Genomic DNA, 22,072 nt, shown 5'->3' with positions numbered 1-22,072 from the left:
TGAAGCTGACTTGTGAGGTCCCAGCAGCGGAGTCACTGGCCCCTGGCTGGGGTGGGGCATGGGTGATAGCTTCAGGAGCTGAAGGGCTCCAATGGTTTGGTGTGGAGGAATCATACAGATGTGTGACTTAATAAAAGCATCCCACAGAACCCTAAGTTCCCCTGGGGTGTGTGGACCATGAAAGAACACAGGGCCTGAATGGCCGCAGCCCCTGGTAGCAGCAGGCTCAGCACAGTTGGTAATGAGATCCCTAAAGGAGCCGGTGTTCACAGCAGCTCAGCATATTCTGGAAACAGAGGCAGGAGGAGGAGAGTTGGAGGCCAGCTGGGCTGGCTGGGCGTCCCCCTTGCCTTCCCGAAAAAGCCTTGAAAGAGATTGAAGTAGGAGATCCTGGGCCTGCTGTCTCCTGTTGTCTTTAGCTTTGGAACTAATGTCAAACAAAAGCAGGCCACCTAGAAGCTAGGGTGTAGACTCCCGGGGCTGGCTGTGGGTTAGAATCCCTCGGGGGCTGCTTTCCAGCTGGGTGGGTTGGGGCCAGGTCCCTGTGGGGGTCACAGTTCCTCACCTGATCTCCTGTAGTGCTGTGAGATTGATTGGTCCCAAGTGTGTATGTAAGTGTTCAGGACAGTGCTGGTCAGAGTCATTGGTGACAAACAGACCCCCCCCCCCCAAAAAAAATCAATCCAGGATCATGTGACTTCTTTTCCAACTGCTTTCTTCCTCTTTCCCCCACCCCAAGTATGGGAAATGGAACATAGGGCCTTGGATATGTTGGCCACATGCTCTACCACTGAGGTACATTTCTTAAAAAATTAAACCACTTTGTTTTGAGATAAGTTCACTCTCAGTCCGGGCAGTCCTTGAACTTGAGGTCTTCCTGCTTCTGCTTCCTGGTTTGTGCCACCCAACTCTTTAATTGCTTTCTGGCTGTGTAGCTAAGCCTGCCCGAAACTCCTGGTCCTCCCTGCCTCTGCCTCCAAAATGCTGGGATTATAGGCGTGCATTACCTTGCCCGGCGGCCTAACTTTCTTAATTGAGTCGTCGGTTAGCATTCAGTTCATCTCGAATGGCATTTCACTTTGTGCTGTGTGGTACTAAGATGGGTGTGAGAGTGTGTGTTCGTGTGTTAAGTGTTCTCCCAGCTAAAATGTCTCCTGGGAGTTGCCGCTAGACTCTGTATTCATTGCTTCTGTAAATAATTCACTTTAAAACATCGCCGGCGTAAAGCGCGATGCTCTGGAGTCAGTGAGCAGACTTTGGCTCCGGTCCGGTCCGGAGCAGGATCTCAGCTGCTCTGACTGCAGCAAATGCTTCCAAAGTGGGACAAGTGCAGGCTCAACTTTCCCCGAAGTTAGTGCACCATCAGCAGGATTGGCCGGAGTCTCTGGGGCTGGGTGCCGCAGGTCCGCTGCTTTCCCTCCTCACTTGGGAACCCATCCCCAGCCCTCCTGCCTCTGTGACTGTTTTCTCATCGATGCTGGAGAAGGTGAGGGAGCTGAAGGCCAAGCCTCCTGCTGATAGATTCCCAACTGATGCTCCTGCTGCCGCACATCCGGCCTGGATGCCGCTTGGGGGGACACTTCCTTCCTCTGGTGGGCTGTGGTTTTCTGCTCATTGCTAACCCTCTACAGGGATGGCGATCGTCTGGCGTATGAGCTAAAAATGCTCTTCGGGCTGCTTGTTGGTCCTTGTGAATGGACTGCGAGATCTGAGGCTGCAGCTGCAGTCTGTCTGCTCTCTCTTCCCAGCCATCTGGTGGACGATGTACAGATGGCTCTACTTTGCCACGTCTGCTCTCTGTCCCTCCCCTGCTGAGGCCTCCTGAGCCAGGGACCCCACCCTCAGAAATCTTCTCCGTACTCGTACCTATCACTGTACCTGACCCGTGTGTGCGCCAGCCATGCTTCCGCTGGGTTGTTTCATTCTGAAGATTGCAAACCAAGGCCCAGAGAGGTTAAGTGACACCTTAAGAAGAAGAGAGCTAGAACTGGACTCTGGAATCCATTGCTCTTGGCCCCAAGGAAGTGGTTTAGGGTCTTGTTCTTTGTGAGATGGTTTGTAGACTAGATTTGCTTACTGTGGTGTACGGAGAGCCCTAATTCCCTGTCAGCTGTCTTGGCAGGCCCTAGAAGAAAGGCTTTTTTCCTGTATTTCCAAGTACCTCAGAGATTTGTAGAGTCCCACCCCGCCTTTCCTGTGGAATTATTTCTTCTTAGAATTACAAAATTAATAGCGGAGTGACTATATAAATATTCGTTAACCAAGTTACTTTTTTATTCCTGTAGCTTTTCATCCTGAGATTCTCAGTGGGTGCTTAGCCCGGCGCTTAGCCCAGCTCACAGTAGATCCGCCTAGATCCAGCCTGCGATGGCCTCCTGTGGCACTAACCTTAGCCTGGGTCTGTTTGCAGGAGCTGCTTAGTCCATGAGGAGAAGTGGTTGCCATGGTGCTGAGGGGTGCAGGCTGTGGCAATGTTCTGAGTTCAGATTCATGTTCCGGAGGCAGGCGAGCTGCCCATCTGTTGACCCTTCTGCCACAGTGCAGACAGCAGGAGTGTGTGCTTAGGGCATAATACGTTCCTCCGATGCCACTGAGTAGGACTAGCATTTTATTTGGGGATGGAGGTCCCGTGGAAACAGGGTACATGCCGGAAGTGGGGGAAGTAGCTGAGCTGGGGGCTACAGGGACCCCAGAGAGCCACTCGGAGTCAGAAAGCAGCATAGCTCAGCCCACAGAGGTGGAGGGACCATTTGCCAAGCAGAGGGGGTGCACCCATCCATATGACAACTATAGAAGTGGGGCTCATAGGTCTGGCATGGGTGACAAGGCAGAGACTCCAGCTGTTAGGAGTTTTTGTACTGTGCAGGCAGCTCAAGAGTCTGTGTGTGCACGCACATGTATGTATGAGAACATGTGTATGTGCACCCATGTGTGTGTAGTAAAGAGATCAGTGTTGATGTTTCCTTGATACCTCTTTACTCTGTTTTAAAATGTGCGTGTGTGTTTTCCCGTGCATGCATGTGCCATGGTGCCCATGTGGGGACCCATGGACAGTTTGTGGGAGTCAGTTCTGTCCTGCCACCTGGGTTCCAGGGATCAAATGCAGGTGGTCAATCTTGGGAACAGGTACTGCCATCCGCTGAGCCATTTTGCTAGCTTGCCAACAGCCAGTGCACATCAGGGCTCACTAGCATGCAGCCGTACCCAGCTTTTATGAGAGCGCTGGCAATCCAGACTAGCTCCCCAGGCTTGTGCAACAACCCCATTATCAACGGGGCCACCCAACCGCAGAAGGTTCCTCTAGGATAGTCGGGAGACTCAGTACAAAGAGGAGGTGAAAACCATTCAGAAATGTGTCCACCCTGCCATTGTTCTGTCCTTGGTCCTATTCATTTGTTCTGTGCACCAGTGGCTACTCTGTAGACTTACTCTGAGAACTGAGGCGGTATGTCACAGCAAAGACATCCTATGCTCGGCAGATGTTTCATGGTCTCCCAGAGGATTAGTCATATGACCATGGACCTAGTCTTTGTCTCTATTCTTGAAACATTTCTCTATATGTATTTTCTGATCCAAAATAGGACCGCCTTAGGCCTGTCGGACCACCTACCTTGCCTTCTAGGGCTGAGTTCCGTCTTTACTACCTTTTATTTTGTTTTGTTTCTTTTTCTTGTGTCGCCTTTAAAGGGGCTATAAAATATACTCTGTTAACTGCAACATTGTCTAACCAGGTCCTCTCCTGATGGACCCAAAGTCTTTGCTGGAAGCAGTTTTCTTTTGGAAAGAACCCAGGCTTCTGGGAAGGCATCCAGTGTTCTGGTGTAGATTTTAGAGCTTGTGGGGAAGGGCACAGATGAAGGATCCAATCTTTGCTCTAACCGAAGCCTGGCTCTGCTGTGTGACCTTGGCAGGTCTCCCAGAGTCTCTGTTTCTGTATCTGTGAGATGAGGATGGCTATAAAGTGACAGTATACGGAATCACTACCTGGCCTAAAGTAGGTGCTCAATGTGTGTACAGCGCCACCATAGCTGACTTGGGGAGGTACCTGGCCTAGGCAGGCTGAAGTAAACTGGATGTGTGGGGTGATCCCTGGAGAAGGGCATGCTGGGAGACTGACAGCAGTGAAGTTTGGTTGGCAGAGGTGCCAGGTGAATGTGATACTCCCATGATGCTCTGGTCAGCCCACAGCCGAGTAGCCTGAAGTCATTTTGACTAAGGACATTGATCTTTGGGGGGAATGGCTCTCAGATGGCACATGACCCAGACTTGGCTAATCCTAGCAAGCCATCCCCTATCACGATGTTTAGCCCAAAGTTGGAGTCTCACATGATCCCTGAAGCTGATCAGGCTTGCTTCTGAGACTGGGACTTTGGACAGAGCTGTTGGGAAAGAGTCTTTTAATCTTTCTCTGGGATTAAACCCCGAGAGAAAGAAGGCTTGGAGTCACAGGACCCTTCTGCCTGTGACAGAAACTGCGGGCAGCTCAGACAAAGGTCAGGGTTGGCGATCAGTTGGTAAGGCTTACACCTGATCCAGCCATGTTTAAAGCTGTCCCTATAGATTGTTGACTTCCCTGAGCCATTTAATTTCTTTCTCTTTCCTTTTGAGACAAGGTCTTGAAACTGTAGCCCAGGTTGGCCTGGAACTCACTATGTATCCCAGACTGGCCTTGTAGCTTAAGATAATCCCCCTGAATGCCATGATTAAGGTATAAGCCACCATAACTGGTGGATTATTACTTTATTTACCTTCAAGGGTGTTGAGTAGCTTGGATACTGTTTGGTCTCCACTGATGCTTTCCCTGCATTCTGATGCTGAGTACATGGCTTTGTGTCAGCCCTTTGGCTTTATAGCTTGGTGAAGTTTTTCTTGCCTTTGGGTTTGTGGTCATTTTTGCAGGTATAGACTGGCAGGTTTCTATCTTTCTCATGAGTAGCCAGTGCTCCTCTCTTTAGAACAGCTTCATTAATCTCCACCCTCCTGCCCCCACCGCACACAGACACACAGACACAGACACATACACACATACACACACACACACACACACACACACACACACACACACACAACCCAAGCCTCTCCCTTTGCAATTTAATTTCCTCTTTGCTTTTATTTTTACTTTTATTATTTTAAGACAGTCTCACTGTTAAGTCCTGGACGGCCTGGAACTTGCTAGGTACGCCAGGCTGCCTTAAAGTCATAGCAATCCACCTGCCTTTGTCTGCAGGGATTAAAGGCATGAGCTGCCACAGTGTCCAGCCCCTTTTCTTTCCTTTTCTTTTTCTTTCCTTCTTCCTTCCTTCCTTTCTTTCTTTCTTTCTTTTTTTTTTTAAATTATTATACTTACCTGTTCTGGTGTACCAGAGACTTTGGTCTTCAGAAAAGCTCTCTGCCTCCTCCCTTCATACTGCACCCTCCTCCTATACTGTCCCTATGCTCTATCCCCTCTATTCCCCGACCCCTCCCCACTTCCTATATACCCTCCCCCTCTACCCCTGCCTTATTCTTCCACCCTTCCACCTCCCTCCACTATGTTCTCCCTCCATTGTCCCTTCCCTCCACTGTCCCCTCTCTCCACTGTCCCATCCCTCCACTGTGCCCTCCCTTCACACTATCCCTTCCCTTCACTATCCCCTCCCTCTACTGTCCCCTTCCTCAACTGTCCCTTCCCTCCACTGTCCCTCCCTCCACTGTCCCATCCATCCACTACCCCCTTCCTCCACACAGTCCCCTCCCTCCACTGTCCCCTCTCTCCACTGCCCCCCTCCTCTCTCCTCTTCCTCTACAGTGTCCCCTCCCTCCACTGTCCCCTCCCTCCACTGTCCCCTTCCTCCTCACTGTCCCCTCCCTCCACTGTCCTCTCATCCACTGTATCCTCCCTCCACTGTACCCTCCCTCCACACTGTCCCTTCCTTTCACTGTCCCCTCCCTTCACTGTCCCCTCTCTCCACTGTCCCCTCCCTCCACTGTCCTCTTCCTCTACACTGTCACTTCCCTCCACTGTCCCTTCTTTTCACTGTCCCCTCCCTCCAACATCCCACTCCTCCACTGTACTCTTCCTCTACACAGTCCCCTCCCTCCACTGTCCCAACCCTCCACTGTCCCCTCATCCACCATCCCCTCCCTCCACTGTCTCATCCCTCCACTGTCCCCTCATCCACTGTCCCCTCCCTCTACTGTCTCATCCCTCCACTGTCCCACTCATCCACTGTCCCCTCATACGCTGTACCCTCCCTCCACTGTCCCCTCCCTCCACTGTTCCCTCTCTCCACTGTCCCCTCCCTCCTCACTGTCCCCTCCCTCCACTGTCCCCTCCCTCCATTGTCCCTTCCCTCCACTGTCCCCTTCCTCCACTGTCCCCTCCACTGTCCCTTCCCTCCACTGTCCCCTTCCTCCACACTATTCCCTCCCTCTATACTGTCCCCTTCCTCCACCCTGTCCCCTTCCTCCACACTGTCCCCTCCCTCCACACTGTCCTGCCCCTCCACTATTCCCTTCCTCCACACTGTCCCCTCCCTGCACTGTCCCTTTCCTCCACTGCCCCTCCCTCCACACTGTCTTCTCCCTCCACTGTCCCCTTCCTCCACACTGTCCCCTCCCTGCACTGTCCCTTCCCTCCACTGCCCCCTCCCTCCACACTGTCTTCTCCCTCCACTGTCCCCTTCCTCCACACTGTCCCCTCCCTCTACTGTCCCCTCCCTCCTCTTGCTGGGGCCTCAAACTCTCTCTTCCTTCTGCCTTTCCTCCTGCCTGTCAGTCTGAAAAGCCTCAGGGCTCTGCCCTTCCTGCTGCCCTTGTTTCTCATTTACTAAGTCTGAATAAGGCCTTTGGGCTGACTTGGGCACTGTTCTTGACCCTGTGACCTGGTCCCTCAGCCAGGGGTGATTGAGTTCACTTTGGGATCCCCACCCCCAACTCCTAACAGTACTTTTATGGCTTTTGTGCAGAAGGCCCCTGTGCTGGAAATGACGAGGACTGCCCCCTTGCTGCACCCGGTCCTCCCCTTCTTCAGGCCTGTGGGCAGTCTTCCTCCATTTTACTTTCTAGGAGGGCTTCTCTACACTAGTTAAGGCCTCTACTCAGATGTAACCCTTGTCCCCATGGAGTTGCCATGTGTATAACAAACATGTGAGTGGATGTGCAGGCATACGGGTATGTGTGTGTGTAAGAGAGACAAGGAGACACACACACACACACACACACACACACACACACACACACACAGAGAGAGAGAGAGAGAGAGAGAGAGAGAGTTCATGGTTCTTGGTAGCTAGGGTCTAACCACACATCCCCCCACCCCCATGAGTGGGTTGCTCCCTTGACTGGTCTGAGTCATGGTTTCTCCTGTAAGTGCTGGCTCTCCAGCCTTCTGTTTCCACTTCCAGAAGGAAATCCATGCTGCCTGCCCTCCAATCTGAGGACTATTCTATGTGAGCTGTGTGACCTTGGCAAGTCACCTAGCTTCTCTGTGCCCCATTGTGCCCCTGGGAAGAGCTAGCCCCTGCTCAGGCAGATCTAAACCAGCAGCCTCACCCACCTTCTGTCTGCCCAGCCTATTTTCTCCTGGGCACTGTTTTTGCTTAGGGTCCTCCTCAAGCTGACCCTGGGGCCTGGGCCTGGGTGCAGGCCAGGGGATTGGAGGTGGGGGTAGACCCAGGAAGCAGGAAGGAGGGTGTGGGCTGGGTGAGGCAAGAGGGCAGAGAAGCAGTTAAGGGAACTCATGCCAGCCTGTGAGGCTGTAGAGAACAGGATGCCATTCTGCTGGGACCCTTGAAGATTTAGTAGGGGGTTGGAGCACACGGCTACCAGTTTCTGTCCCCACTGCATTGGTTAAGGGGTGTCTGCAGACTTCAGGGCTGCATCTCAGATGAGTCAAGCAGTCAGAGATTTCATAGATAGGCCACAAGCAGAAGCCACGTGGTTCGGTGGCCAGCTCTCCTTAGAGCATGTGGCAGTATACAAAGCCACGCCCACACACGCTGTCCTATCCCTGCTAGGATCTGAGCCGGGGTTAGAGCTGGTGATGTGAGGCTGTGCTAGGAGCACTTGGCAGTGCGTAAACACACCCCACTATTATCTAGGTGGTCCCTGAAGGCTCAGCCTGCACAGGAAGTCCCGCTGCCCCCTCTGAAGCAGTAGTTCCGCCATCAGTACAGAGCAAATAGCCCTTGTCAATAGCCCTGAGCACATGGCTGCTTTGGCCTCGCGCCAGGCGTCTTCCTGCAAGCCTGTGTGCGTCCCAGAGTGCCTCTCCTCCTGACTTGTGTGTGCTCAATTCTCGGAGGTGGCCAGCAGCCTCAGAGCATCCGTCCCCAGAGGCCTGTTTCCGAGAGCGGAATTTTTTATTGCCTTTTAATATTTATGTCGTGGATGCGCTTCGGAAGTAACTTGTAGTAGATCTGGTGGGAGGGGGAACAATACTGGGGCTTGAACCCAGGGACTCTTGCATGCAGGGACGCGCCACCGTAGAGCTGCAGCCCCAACCGTCTTCTTCCTCTTTTCATTTCGAGATAGAGTCTTGCCAAGTTACCCAGGATGATTTGAAGTTAGATCCTCTAGCCTCACCCTTCCTAGTAACTGGATTGACAGGCCTGCCCTGGAGGGTCCTGATTCTTTATTACTTATTTTTATTGAGGCAGGGTCCGAGCAGCCCTGGCTGGCCTGGGACTCACGATCCTTGTACCACTTGTCAGACTCTGATGATGTCTCCGCTCTGCTGGGCTCTCATCTGTCCTCATGAACTTACTGTCGTTTGATTCTGTCTTCCGTCATTTCTACTCATCCTTGCCAATAACGAGCAAGTTGATAGTTATTAATAAGGACAGTGGTTAATGGTGACCTTCCTGTGTGAGCCCTTGACTTTTGTCCTTTTCTTTCCCCTTCAAAGCCAGCAGTGTCTGTGTAGCCCTTTCTCACGACAGCCCCTGGTCCTCACTCTCCTACCTTCCCATTTCTCCATTCAGGAATTTGTAGTGGGGCTGGAGAGATGGCTCAGTGGTTAAGAGCACTGACTGCTCTTCCAGAGGTCCTGAGTTCAATTCCCAGCAACCACGTGGTAGCTCACAACCCTCTGTAATGGATTCTGGTCTATCTGAAAACAGCTACAGTATACTCATATATATTAAATAAATAAAATCTTACCAAAAAAAAAAAGGAATTTGTAGTGGCCTTTAGCCAAGGCAAGCGCGCGGTGGGGGGGGTCATCCCTCATTCAAACCTCCACCAGGTGACATCTATAAAGTCCCCTCTGCCATGTGAAGTTGCTGCCACAGGACCCAGCTCAAGAAGAGGGGTCATGTTGGGGGTTCTCCAGTCTGCATACATTTAAGTTTTCCCTGTGGCCTACTTGTGTGTTCCCAGGATGGGTTCTGTGTGTTCAGAGACCTGTGTCCCTGGCACTGGCTGCTCTGTGGCTCTAGGTTTGCCCTCCAGCATCCAGCCTACCACCTTCCTGCCTGTTGGCTCTGCAGCCTCTGCTCCCTGGTAGCCATGGTTACCACAGGCGGTCTCATTACCATCTCACCAGCTCCTCCCCTCCTTCCCTCCTTCCTTCCTTCTTTCCTTCCTTTCCTCCTTCCTTCCTTCTTTTTTTCACCATAATCTGTCTCTGTAGCAAAGAGTGGCCTTAAGGCCATAATCCTCCTGCCTCAGCCCCCAGAGTGTTGTGTGTGATATAGGTATGAACGGTTACACTAAGCTTATCCAGTCACTTTCAAAACTTGCTATGTGTCAGGCTAACCCAAGGGCTTGTTTTTGTCACCTGAGTCTGCTGAGGACAGCAGACTGTTGCTCTCTGGAGATTGGGAGGGGACTTTTCTCCATCTCCTTGGCTAGAGCAGTCAGTCCCTCCTGTGTGTGTAATCTTGCTCAGTGAAACACAGGAAGGGAGCATGGCCCCCACCTCACAGCCTCATCCAGGCCAGCAGCTGTGTATGAATTCCTTATCCTCTCCGTGCCCTTTGGTTAAAGGTCAGTGTGCAAATGCTGTCGGCTACTAGGTGGCCCCTGAGCTTTCTCGACATCTCCTGCTTGTGTAAGTCACACTGACAGTGCCCAGAAGGAATCACACCTCCCGCTGCACTGAGCTGCTGACGCCGAGGACTGAAAGCTCCCCAGACCACAGAGGTGACTGTTCAAGGCTCTTTCTGAGAGCGTGCCGTGTGCCAGGCACCATCTGGGCTCTGGGATTGATAGGAACAAGATGTAGTCTTCCAGGCTGCATCTGTGGCTCTGTGGTAGAGTGCTTGTGTAGCTCTCAGGAACGCCTGGGTTCAGTCCTCATCGAGATATGAACTGGACATAGCGGGGCAGGTTGTGAACTGATCATCCAGTCGCTTGGGAGGTGGAGGGAGGAGAATCAGGAGATCAAGGTCATCCTTGACTGCGTGGTTCCGAGGCCAGTCTGGGCTACGGGAGACCATGAGACCTCGGGGCCAACTTAGCCTTTAAGTCTTAGATCCAAGGGGGGGATGTCATCCATGAAGCCTTCCTTGATCACAGCCTCCAGTAAAAGCTAACTTCCTTCCTTCTTCGGTGTCTAGTCACGCCTGAATAACAAGCGTTTGGGGGTTTGGTGTCATTGTGCTCACAGAGGGTAGTGATCGAGTAGGGTATTTAACAGTCTCTGAATCACTAGTTGACGGTGCGCTTGTACGGACTTAGTAGTGCTGTAAAGAGCAAATCAGTGCTGATCCGGCAGTCACACCCCACACGCCACACTGCCCTGAGGGATGTCTGGTTCAGACATGACTGATTAGAGCAAACACCTGTGCTGTGTCCGGGGCAGCCTGGGGCTGTCTGTGTCATTTGGGTCTCCGGGTCCGCCTATTCTCTCTGGAGCTCCATCTCCAGAGCCTGCCGAAGTCGTCTTCGTTTCTACTGCATTTTCTCATGTTCTTTCCTGTCCGACTGGGTCGCCGGCGTTTGGTGAGACCTCAGCGAGAATGGTTTGGGCTGCTGCTGCTGTGCGGTGGTGGTTGTGGGAAGCCAGCACATTATAAGCGATGTGATCACAGACACAGAACCTTACCCGCGGATGCCTGTGTGCTGAGATCACCCGGGAGATTCAGCCTCCCAGCCCCCTGAGAAAATAAGTCATTGTGGATGGAGTCTTCAGTTCTGGGCTTGTGGGCTTTCTTCATGGAGTCCAGAATTATTGCTGTCCTTCGTCTATGGTTCTGGGATTGAGTTTAGGGCCTTGCTCACCCCTGGTTCTGAGCCACGTACATCCCACTTCTGTTTTTACTTTTTATTTTCCAGTTGAGTCCTTTTAGGTCGACCAGATGGGCCTTGGACTCGCCATCCTCCTGTCTCTACCCAGGGAGGTAGCTCCATTGGTAGAATAATTTCTTAGCGTGCGCACAGTAAGCCAGGTGGGTACATGTCGTAATCCGGGGACTTAGGAGGTAGAGGCAGGGGGATCAGAAGTTCAGGATTATTCTAGGCTACCTATGAGTTTCAACCCAACGTGAAACTCTTAGGTTAAAAAAAAGAGAGACACGGGGTTGGGGATTTAGCTCAGTGGTAGAGCGCTTGCCTAGCAAACACAAGGCCCTGGGTTCAGTCCCCAGCTCCGGAAAAAAGAAAAAAAGAAAAAAAAAGAAAAAAAGAAAAAAAAAGAAAAAAAGAAAAAAAGAGAGACAGATGCTTGGGGTAAGAGGGAGCTGATGCATTCATTTGTTTTGCCCTGGAAAACCAGGGGCTGTGTAATGAACAGAGGCCATTTGTTACCTAACCTTTCTCTTGCAATTTCAAATCAGCCTGAGGCTCCCACCTTTTGGCCCCATCCATCCATCCATCCATCCATTCATCCATCCATTCATTTTTCTTGTGCTAGGATGGAGCCCACAGAACATAGTGAGGGCCAAGGGAGGAGAGGGGAGGCGTACACTGCTGTCACGAGTGTGGTTATGCCAGCCTCCTTCCCCTGTGTTGGAAAGACAGCCTCACCCCCTCTGGGGCCCTCTGCATAGCCCTACAGGATCCAGGATGCAATGACTGTGCCCAGCTGCCTCCGGACTTTGACAGGATGTCAACTTTTTTTTTTCCTGCTTCCTCCCAGCTTCCTGGAGATATAGCCCCCGACCTCCAGCCTGTAACCCCTTCCTTCAGCCTCTCTTCCCCCTGCAGCCCTCCTTTCCAGCCTGTCCCACCCCCACCCCTCAGCCTGCAGCCCTCCCCTCCAGCCTGCAGCCCTTCCCGTAGCCCTTCCCTCTAGCCTGTAACCCTCCTCACAACTCTCCCCCTGCCACAGTCCTCCCCTCCAGCCTGTCCTGTTCTGTCCTTGTTGTTCCCGTGTCCCGCCCACTCCCCACCTACAGCCCCCTCCCCTTGCGAAAATGGCTGCTCAGCTCTTTGGTGTGGGAGTGTTTCCCCTGTCTGAGCTTTGTTTGCACTTCTCCAAAGCTGTGAGGAAGGTCATAAGCTGATCCTGGGCTCTGGGCCTGTGTCCTGCTTTTCCTTTCTCCTTTTGTCATACTCTGAAGTTCAGCTTCAGGGCAGAAATAGAAAAAAAAAATTCTCTTTTCCCCTACTTTCTGTCGGCCCACGGTTTATTTATACATTGCCTGTGGTGTCCCTGGCACAGGGACACGAGGACTGGACAGATGGACGAACTGCTTAAAAGATTCCATTTGTGGTAGGTCACTCCTGCAGTGAGTGACAGCACCCGGAAGGCTGAGGCAGGAGCATTGTTGCCCGTTTGAGACCAGTTTGGGATATGCAGTGAGCTCCAGGCTAGCCCTGGATCAAAGCGTTTTGAGAGCCTCTTCTGTCTCAGCTTTCTTTTTGCTTGTTCGAGTTTCTGCTTACTCCACATCCCGGCCTGTGTCGTGCGTGACAAGGAAGTCACTGAAAGCTCACTGAATGTTAAGTGCCACGTGGCAGCTCTTTGGTCCCTGGGCCTGCCCTGAAGTGTCCTTTCAGTGTGGATGCCGTATTGGGGAACACTGTGATAGGAGGGGGAGGGGATGAGCCCCAACATAAGGGTCCACTGAGGTTTTTGAATTTGGGTGGGAAAAGGCAGAACAACTCACACGGTCAGCATGGCAGGGACTCTGTGCTGGTATTTCTTTGGGGGACATCACTGAAGCAGCCTGTCCTGGTGGCTTTGTAGATTGCAGAGAATTCTCACTTCCCCTCTGTTATCTGTCTGTTTCCCATCCCTGCTGTGGTCACTCCTCCTTGGCTCACACTCTGCCTCCCACCTCCCTATTGCTGTCCTTGTCCGGCATCCCCCGCCCGGACCCCAGATGGCTTTCCTCTTTACTCCTGCTAGGGACTCCCTCCATGCCTCATCTCCTAAGCCCTTCCGCCTTCCTAGACTAGAAGGGAGCAGAGGGCATGTTTAGGGACAAAGCAGAAGAAAGGTGGTATAGGCTGTTATGAAGAGAGGGGCATGAGAGGAACCCAGGCTGAGGCAGAAGGGCCCTGGTGGAGCACCACTCAGGCAGTACTCTGAGCACGCCCACTGGCTCCCTACTATTGTTTATGGGGTGCTCAGTAGATGGAGATCTGGAGCTTTGCAAGCAGAAGCTTGTAGTGGGCGTCCCACCTGCTCCCACAGCTTTCATAGAGATCGCCTATGAGGATGCAGGAGTTAAGGATTTCTGGGTGGGGTTGTATTAACCCCGTGGCTCTCATGAGGAAAGCTCACTGGATGGGGGGGCGGATGTTGTTAGAGATCCTGAATTGGAGATAGAGAGCCCTGTATAGGCACCCCAGACCTGGCATGCATGGGGAAGGCACAGAACTGTGTCAGTCTTCCTGCATGGGCCTGGCCTCGTCTTACCCTTGGTGATGTCCCCCATGGGGATTCGATTGGGTTTGTAATACACACCCCAGTCCTTGGGATAAGGCTTCCTGACATGTTAGGTGAGCAGGGAGTTAGACAAGCAAGTTTGGATGCCTTGACACTGCTTAAGGGGGCCTCCTTTTCTGCTGTGGCTTTTGAGGAGTTCGGCAGAGGGTAAGTCTGAGGGATAGCCTTGTCACCTTGATGGTTATGCCTCTGGTCCTGCAGAGGGTCATGTAGAAAAGGGGGACCAGGGGCCTGGAGAGATGGCTCAGCGATTAAGAGCACTGACTGCTCTTCCAGAGGCCCTGAGTTCAAATCCCAGCAACCACATGGTGGCTCACAACCATCTGTAATGGGATCTGATGCCCTCTCCTGGTGTGTCTGAAGACAGCTACAGTGTGCTTAGATACTTATAATAAATACATAAATCTTTAAAAAAGAATGAAAGAAAGGAAAGGGGGACCAGACCCTTCAAGAAGCTCAGCCTGATCACTTCCTTAAAATGAAGTGGTGCGGGACAAGAGGAAGGGGTGGGGCTGGACTCAGGACTTCTGCTTTTCTGTGCCGGAGCCCTCTACACATCTCATTGCTGCACTGGATCCCCTTCCTCCCCACCTTGCCTTATTCTTTCCACAGTGGCTCTCAAGCTTTGGCTCATCAGAGTCACCCCAAAGGCTTTGTCACTCCCACCAAGCTCCCCTCCTCAGCTACCTCCTGGGGTTTCCAGACAAGCGGAGCTCATGTCCTTTGGAGGGTCATGTGTGTTGAAAGGCAGGCGAGGGCCAGGCACTTAATTGAGAACCAGACTTCATCAAGAAAGCAACTTCTAAGTCACTGGATCTCAACCCATGGGTCACGACCCTTTTGTGGATCAAACCACCCTTTCACAGGTGGCCTAAGACCATCGAAAATCAGATTATTTATATTACAGTTCATAGCAGCAAAATTACGGTTATAAAGTAGCAATAGCTATGATTTTATGGTTGGGGGGGTCACCACAACACGAGGGGGTCACAGCATTAGGAAGTTTGGGAAGTGCTATTCTAGTTTCTGGCTACCCAAATCCTACTGGGGACAGAGTATCACCAAGGAGGACGGCCACAGGCCCAGGTGCCAGCCCTCTGACAAGTTTTCCACCTTAGCGTGGGTGCGCATGTACACACGTGTGCGAGCGTGGAGAAGTCCCCTCTGCTTGTCAGCCACTCCCTCGCTCCTGTTCTGTCTGAGAAGAGGGTGGCTTAGGGTGTCTGCTGAGGTAGCTTTGCTCCCTCGTTTTTTGAAGAGAGCAGTGGGAATGGACTTCCTGAGAGGGCTGCCTGCTCTCCCGTGCTGTCAGGACAGCCGTGACAGCCTCGGACTTCGATGCAGCGGTAAAAATGGTGCACGCGCCTTGTGTCCGTGCTCAGCTGACATTCTGTCTAGCCAGGTCTCCAGCGTCCGGCGCTCGTAAGTGCTGTCCCTCCAGATTTCTGAAAATGTGTCTGTCAGCAGTCTTCTTGAGCAAACTGCAGCCATCTAGATAAACACCCAGCCAGCCACTCCATATGTGACTTGCCTGCCTCCCTCCCCCATGGTTGTTTAAATGAAGTCAGCATGAGGTTCTGGAAGGTTCCCAAAGCCTGTAGGGGTGTCTGTGACTTACTCTCTATGCACCAACTAGTCCTTAGGATACAAGTTTTTACTGGGTGACTGCTAGAGACTCTTCAAAGGAAATCTAGGGGCTGACAAGATGGCTCAGTGGGTAAAGGTGATTGCCGCACAAGTATGACAACCTAAGTTCAGTCCCCGGAACCTACATAAAGGTAGAAAAAGGGAATGAACTCCATTTATTCTCTGATTTCTACACCCTGCATCACTTACATGCACTCAAAATAAGAAATATAACTAAATAAAAATGTAAAAAAATAACCATGTTCTTTTAGGTTTAACCCAAATCATATCTGAGTACACACTCAAACATTTCAGTGCTGGCCTGAGTGGATGGTGCTGTCTGGGGCGAGTATCTGAAACCAGTGAGGGGTAGACTTTGAGAGGGCCATCTTTTGAAAGTCCCTGGTGGCACAGGAAAGCTGACCAACAGTCAGGGAGGGAGAGCTGACGCCTCTGGCCGGCTCTCCACTTGGCTGGATGAAGGATGAGGTCAGGGCTCCAGCCACTGTCCCACACAAAGCCTTTGGCAAGGACCCACAGTTGCTAGGCCCAAGACTCCATGCTGACACAGCAGAACTGGGAAGCCATCACCGTGGAAACGGACACTGGCTGGGTTTTGTGTGAAGGCTGGTAGGGAAGTGACTGGGGATGGGTGCCTCTCTCCCCTAGGGGTCAAGGATGAAATTCTGTCAAACATTTCAGTGCTAGCTATTGGACACAGTGCTTATAAAACACTGCCCAAGGCCCACCCTATTCATGCTGGGAAATGCACTCAGCTACTGGTGGCCCTTGGTGTCCATCTGTGCCATGCAACAACCTTCATCTGATGCACAGAAGTAAGGAACTGCTACCATTTTGGAAGCCCTGGGAAGGCAGAGACAGGGGGATCCTTTGGACTTACTGACTGGACAGCCTAGCATACTTGGTGGGTTTCAGTCCAGTGAGAGATCGTGTCTCAAATAAACGAAGTAGATAGTACCCGAAGGGTAGTGCCGTGGTTGTTTTCTGACTACACACACACGCAGACACACACACACACACACACACACACACACACACACACACACACACACAGATGAGCCCTGAGAACACAGTGACTTAACTCTGTCGCCACGGGGCATGTGTGACACCTTGTCATGTTACTCATGTACCTATCTAGATCAGTGATCTCGAGAATCCAGAGACAGAGGCAGGTTACGGGTTGCTGGGGGCTGCGTGAGCCTGGAAGCTGAGCTGTTCTTGGGTCTGGGTTTCCTTTGTGGATGACAAGAATGCTCAAGAATTAGGCTATGGTTGGTGATGGTTGCACAGTTGTGTCCTTTAAAACCATGCGTGTGCGCATGCCCAAGCACACTTTTTTTAATCCAGTGACATTTTTATAAGTTCCCAACTGTCATAACATTTAGATTTTGAAGAAAAGAATTTTAGAATGTAGAATATCTCTACAATAAATGTGCTGGCAAGGCAAGAGAGCTCAGTGGGTAAGGGGGCTTGCCACCGGGCCCAACAACCTGAGTTCAACCCCTGGTACCGACATGGTGAACAAAGAGAACGCACTTTGCAAAATTGTCCTCTGGTTCGGTCCCCAGCTCCGAAAAAAAGAAAAAAAAAATTGTCCTCTGACCTCTGAACATGTAACATGGCCTTCATGGATGTCCCACTGCCGCTGGCCGCCCGGTGGATTGGTGGTTCTGTCCCGGGGGGACAGCTGAAAGTGTATAGAGTTTGCTTGGCAGAACTTAGGGGTTCTCTTGTGTCTGGTGGCGGCGGCCAGAGGTATTGTACGAAACGCTATAATTCATGGAACACTGGATACGTACTTGTATCTGCCTTCTTTTTTTTTTTTTTTTTTTTGGTTCTTTTTTTTCGGAGCTGGGGACCGAACCCAGGGCCTTGCGCTTCCTAGGCAAGCGCTCTACCGCTGAGCTAAATCCCCAACCCCTTGTATCTGCCTTCTTTATGAGCACACCTGTGGCTCATGGCCTTTCCCAGGGACATGGCGTCAGGGAGTCCTTACCGAGCACCACACTGTCTTTGTCTTGGCCACAGATGACGTCCGGCTGTTCGCCTTCGTGCGCTTCACCACCGGCGACGCCATGAGCAAAAGGTCCAAGTTTGCCCTCATCACGTGGATCGGAGAGGACGTGAGTGGGCTGCAGCGTGCCAAGACGGGGACAGACAAGACGCTGGTGAAGGAGGTGGTCCAGGTAACGCTCTGCTGCCTGTCAGCAAGGGGCGCCATCCAGATGGGGTAGGGGGTGTGGGGTGGACTCGAGAATCTTAACATTGTTCAGGGTGCCGGCCAGGGCCAGAACTCTGCTGTCTTGATGGTTACACGCCGGAACACAGCAGCTGGACAGCCAGCTTGGCACAGCCAGAGGCTCGCAGACAAGGTGACCAGAATGGAGACTCATTGTGGATGGGTCCCAGCGGGGGCCGTGGGGACCTAAGGGAGAGGATGTGACCTTTCCCCGTTCCTGTGGTAGGGACGATGTTCACCCATGCTCGGGGCACCTGATGACTGACGGTGGCGGGGTGTGTTGTCACAGTTAGGTAACTTAAGTAAGGCAGCAGTAGCCCCACAGCGCCACAGACAGCCAGGTTGGTTGTTTGCGGGTGTGGGTGAGGAGCCAGCTCAGGAAAGGGAAATCTGAATTCATACAGAAAAGCAAGGCGAGTGTGTGAGTTCCCAAAATGTCTTGCCAGAGGCCTTGCTTCTTTTAGCTTATCCGAACTGCTGTTCAAGTCACCAGAGTAGGTGTGGCCAGCCCTTCAGTCTGGCTGTTACCCAGGGGCAAGTGACCTGGGCAAAGCAAAATGGTGGGGCGGGAGAGATGGTTCAGTGGTTAGGGGCATTGGCTGCATTCCCAGAGGGACCGTGTGTGCTTCCCACAGTCCTGTGAAGCTGCAGCTCTCAAGGGATCTGATGCCCTCTTCTGGACTCCATGGTGAGCACTGCGTACATGTGGTACACAGACATACATGTAGGCAGAACACCCATACTCATGTAATAAAACAAAGACAAAATTCTCCTGGCTCCCTGGCTGACACACTGGCTGCCTTAAAAATTTTTTTTTTTTTTTTTTTTTTTTTTGCGACAAGGTGTCTTAGTTGGGGCTACTATTGCTGTGATGAGTGACCAGACAGCAAGTCAGGGAGGAAAGGATTTATTCAGCTTATGCTTGCTTCCACGGCACTGTTTATCACTGCCAGAAATCAGGACGAATTCAAACAAGCAGGAACCTAGAGGCAGGAACTGATGCAAAGGCCATGGAGGGGTGCTGCTTACTGGCTTGCGCCTCATAACTTACTCAGCCTGCTTTCTTACAGAACCCAGAACAACCAGCCTAGGGGATGGCACCACCCACAGTGGGCTGGACTCTTCCCCATTGATCACTAATTAAGAAAATGTTCTACAGTCTTGTCTCCAGCCTGATCCTTTTTTTTTTTTAAAGATTTATTTATTTATCTTATGTATGTGAGTACATTGTTGTTTTCAGACACAGCAGGAAAGGCCATCAGATTCCAATACAGATGGTTGTGAGCCACCATGTGGTTGCTGGGATTTGAACTCAGGACCTCTGGAAGAGCAGTCAGTGCTCTTAACCTCTGAGCCATCTCTCCAGCCCTGCAGCCTGATCTTATTAGAGGCATTTTCTCAATTGAGGCTCCCCCATTTCTGATGACTCTAGCTTGTATCAAGCTGTCATACCACTAGCCAGCACACAGGGTCTCTCTGTTATGGAGGTCTGGCTTCTTCCTGGAACTCACTGTGTAGATCAGACTGACCTGGAACTCACAGAGTTCCTTCTAAGTTCTGGGATTGAAGGTGGTGGCTGGCCATACACTGCTTTTTCTTTTTCTTTTTCCTTTGAGTTCTGAGGGTCAATCTGAGGTGCTTTGCCAAGCACCTTACTGCCTGAGTAGCTCGCAGGCCCTATCTGTAGAAACCCTAGGAGGGGTTCCAGGGCTTATAAGCATGGTAGTCAGCTTCACTGGATTTAAAGTAGGTTTTTATTGAATCCTGTCTCATGTGCATGTGTGTAGTATGTGTGTGTGCGCGTGTTCATCTGTGTGTGTATATGTGTATGTGTGTATATGTGTGTGGTGTGTGTATATGTGCATATGTGTGCGCATGTGTGTATGTGGTGTGTGTATGTGTGTATATGCGTGCATGTGTGTATGTGCATGCCTGTGTGTGTATGTGTGGTGTGTGTATGTATATGTGTGTGTATCTGTGCATGAGTGTGTGTATGTGTGTGGTGTGTGTGTGTGTGCCTGTGTGTGTATGTGTGGTGTGTATATGTATATGTGTGTGTATCTGTGCATGTGTGTGTGTATGTGTGTGGTGTGTGTATGTGTGTGCCTGTGTGTGTATGTGTGGTGTGTGTATGTATATGTGTGTGTATCTGTGCATGTGTATGTGTATGTGTGTGGTGTGTGTATGTGTGGTGTGTGTATGTATATGTGTGTGTATCTGTGCATGTGTGTGTGTATATGTGTGGTGTGTGTATGTGTGTGCCTGTGTGTGTATGTGTGGTGTGTGTATGTATATGTGTGTGTATCTGTGCATGTGTGTGTATGTGTGTGGTGTGTGTGTGCCTGTGTGTGTATGTGTGGTGTGTGTATGTATATGTGTGTGTATCTGTGCATGTGTGTGTGTATGTGTGTGGTGTGTGTGTGTGTACCTGTGTGTGTATGTGTGGTGTGTGTATGTATATGTGTGTGTATCTGTGCATGTGTGTGTGTATGTGTGTGGTGTGTGTATGTGTGTGCCTGTGTGTGTATGTGTGGTGTGTGTGTGTATTGTGTGTGTGTATGTATACGTGTGTGTATCTGTGCATGTGTGTGTGTATGTGTGGTGTGTATGTGTGTGCCTGTGTGTGTATGTGTGTGGTGTGTGTATGTGTGTGTATGTGTGTGTATGTGTGGTGTGTGTATGTATATGTGTGTGTATCTGTGCATGTGTGTGTGTATGTGTGTGGTGTGTGTATGTGTGGTGTGTGTATGTATATGTGTGTGTATCTGTGCATGTGTGTGTGTATGTGTGTGGTGTGTGTATGTGTGTGCCTGTGTGTGTGTGTATGTGTGTGTATGTGTGGTGTGTGTATGTATATGTGTGTGTATCTGTGCATGTGTGTGTGTATGTGTGTGGTGTGTGTATGTGTGGTGTGTGTATGTATATGTGTATGTATCTGTGCATGTGTGTGTGTATGTGTGTGGTGTGTGTGTGCCTGTGTGTGTATGTGTGGTGTGTGTATGTATATGTGTGTGTATCTGTGCATGTGTGTGTATGTGTGTGGTGTGTGTGTGTGTGCCTGTGTGTGTGTGTATTGTGTGTGTATGTATATGTGTGTGTATCTGTGCATGTGTGTGGTGTGTGTATGTGTGTGCCTGTGTGTGTATGTGTGGTGTGTGTATGTATATGTGTGTATCTGTGCATGTGTGTGTATGTGTGTGCCTCTGTATGTGTGTGTATTGTGTGTGTGTATGTATATGTGTGTGTATCTGTGCATGTGTGTGTGTATGTGTGGTGTGTATGTGTGTGCCTGTGTGTGTATGTGTGTGGTGTGTGTATGTGTGTGTATGTGTGTGTATGTGTGGTGTGTGTATGTATATGTGTGTGTATCTGTGCATGTGTGTGTGTATGTGTGTGGTGTGTGTATGTGTGTGTGTATGTGTGTGCCTGTGTGTGTATGTGTGTGTGTGTACATATATCACCGAGAACACATAGATAACATTATAAAGTCACTTCTCCTTCCATCTTTCTTTGGCTTCCAGGGACAAATCCAAGTCACCAGGCTTGCACCACCAGCCCCTTCACCAACCGAGCCATTGATTGTCCCCACTGTTATCTTACTCTAATTTAATTTTGTAGACATAGGGTAACCCAGCCTGACCTTAAACTTAGGGTGATTCTCCTGCCTCTGTTTTTCAAGCGCTGACAAGTGGGCCACCACTCGTGGCTAGACCGTTCATCTAGTAGCTTCTTCTGTGCTTGTGATTTTGCCGTGCCCTCTGCCACCGAGCTGCAGTCCCCACTGGGGCTTTCTGTGAGCCTAGCACTGGCTGCGGTGGCCAAGCAGACCCATTAGAAGGGGTAACCCAGGGTTGGGTTCTCTGGTGCAGCCTTCGTGGACAGAATACTAGTTCCTGGTTGCGGATTTGCAGGCTCAGAGAAGTGCAGGCCAGCTCTCCACAGAGCAGGGTGAGGGCATCAGGGACTCATGTCTGGATCCAGGCTTCATTAGGCTCCCTGTCTTCTCCTGGTTCTGTTTCTCTCTGGATTTGGCCACCCTCGGCCCAACAGAAGGAATCTCCAGGCTGATTCTTCAAGATCAGGACCCCAGAAGAGTCTCCCAGAGGCCTGCTATCTCTATGGTAGTCAGTTCCGTAAAAGACTCCCGACCGCCATCTTGGGGCAGGAGTGGGCGTTATGATTTGGGGCTACAATGAGGTTCCAGTTCAGGGGCTTGCTGGGGAGTAAGGTTAGCTGGGGCCATTCAAATGAGAAGCCGGGATTCCTGGGCAGGTGGGGCTGTATGCCTGTAACCCCAGCATCTGGGTGTGGAGGCAGGAGGACTAGGTATTGAGGCCTGTCTGGAATTAGAAGTCAGAAAGTTCAAT

General features: G+C 51.2%; 1 protein-coding gene across 1 annotated transcript in view; it reads left to right on the top strand.

Moving 5' to 3' along the window:
• Cotl1 (coactosin-like F-actin binding protein 1) overlaps nucleotides 1-22,072 on the top strand; it is a 34,321-nt gene that overhangs the window by 1,007 nt on the left and 11,242 nt on the right. The window contains exon 3 of the mRNA NM_001108452.1: nucleotides 17,495-17,652. Coding sequence (NP_001101922.1) covers nucleotides 17,495-17,652 — 158 coding nt within the window. The remainder of the gene's footprint in view (nucleotides 1-17,494; nucleotides 17,653-22,072) is intronic.

The sequence above is a fragment of the Rattus norvegicus genome, chromosome 19 (genome assembly GCF_036323735.1).
Source record: "Rattus norvegicus strain BN/NHsdMcwi chromosome 19, GRCr8, whole genome shotgun sequence".
In the NCBI taxonomy this organism is placed as follows: domain Eukaryota; kingdom Metazoa; phylum Chordata; class Mammalia; order Rodentia; family Muridae; genus Rattus; species Rattus norvegicus.
This window is presented reverse-complemented; position numbering and strand designations above follow the sequence as displayed.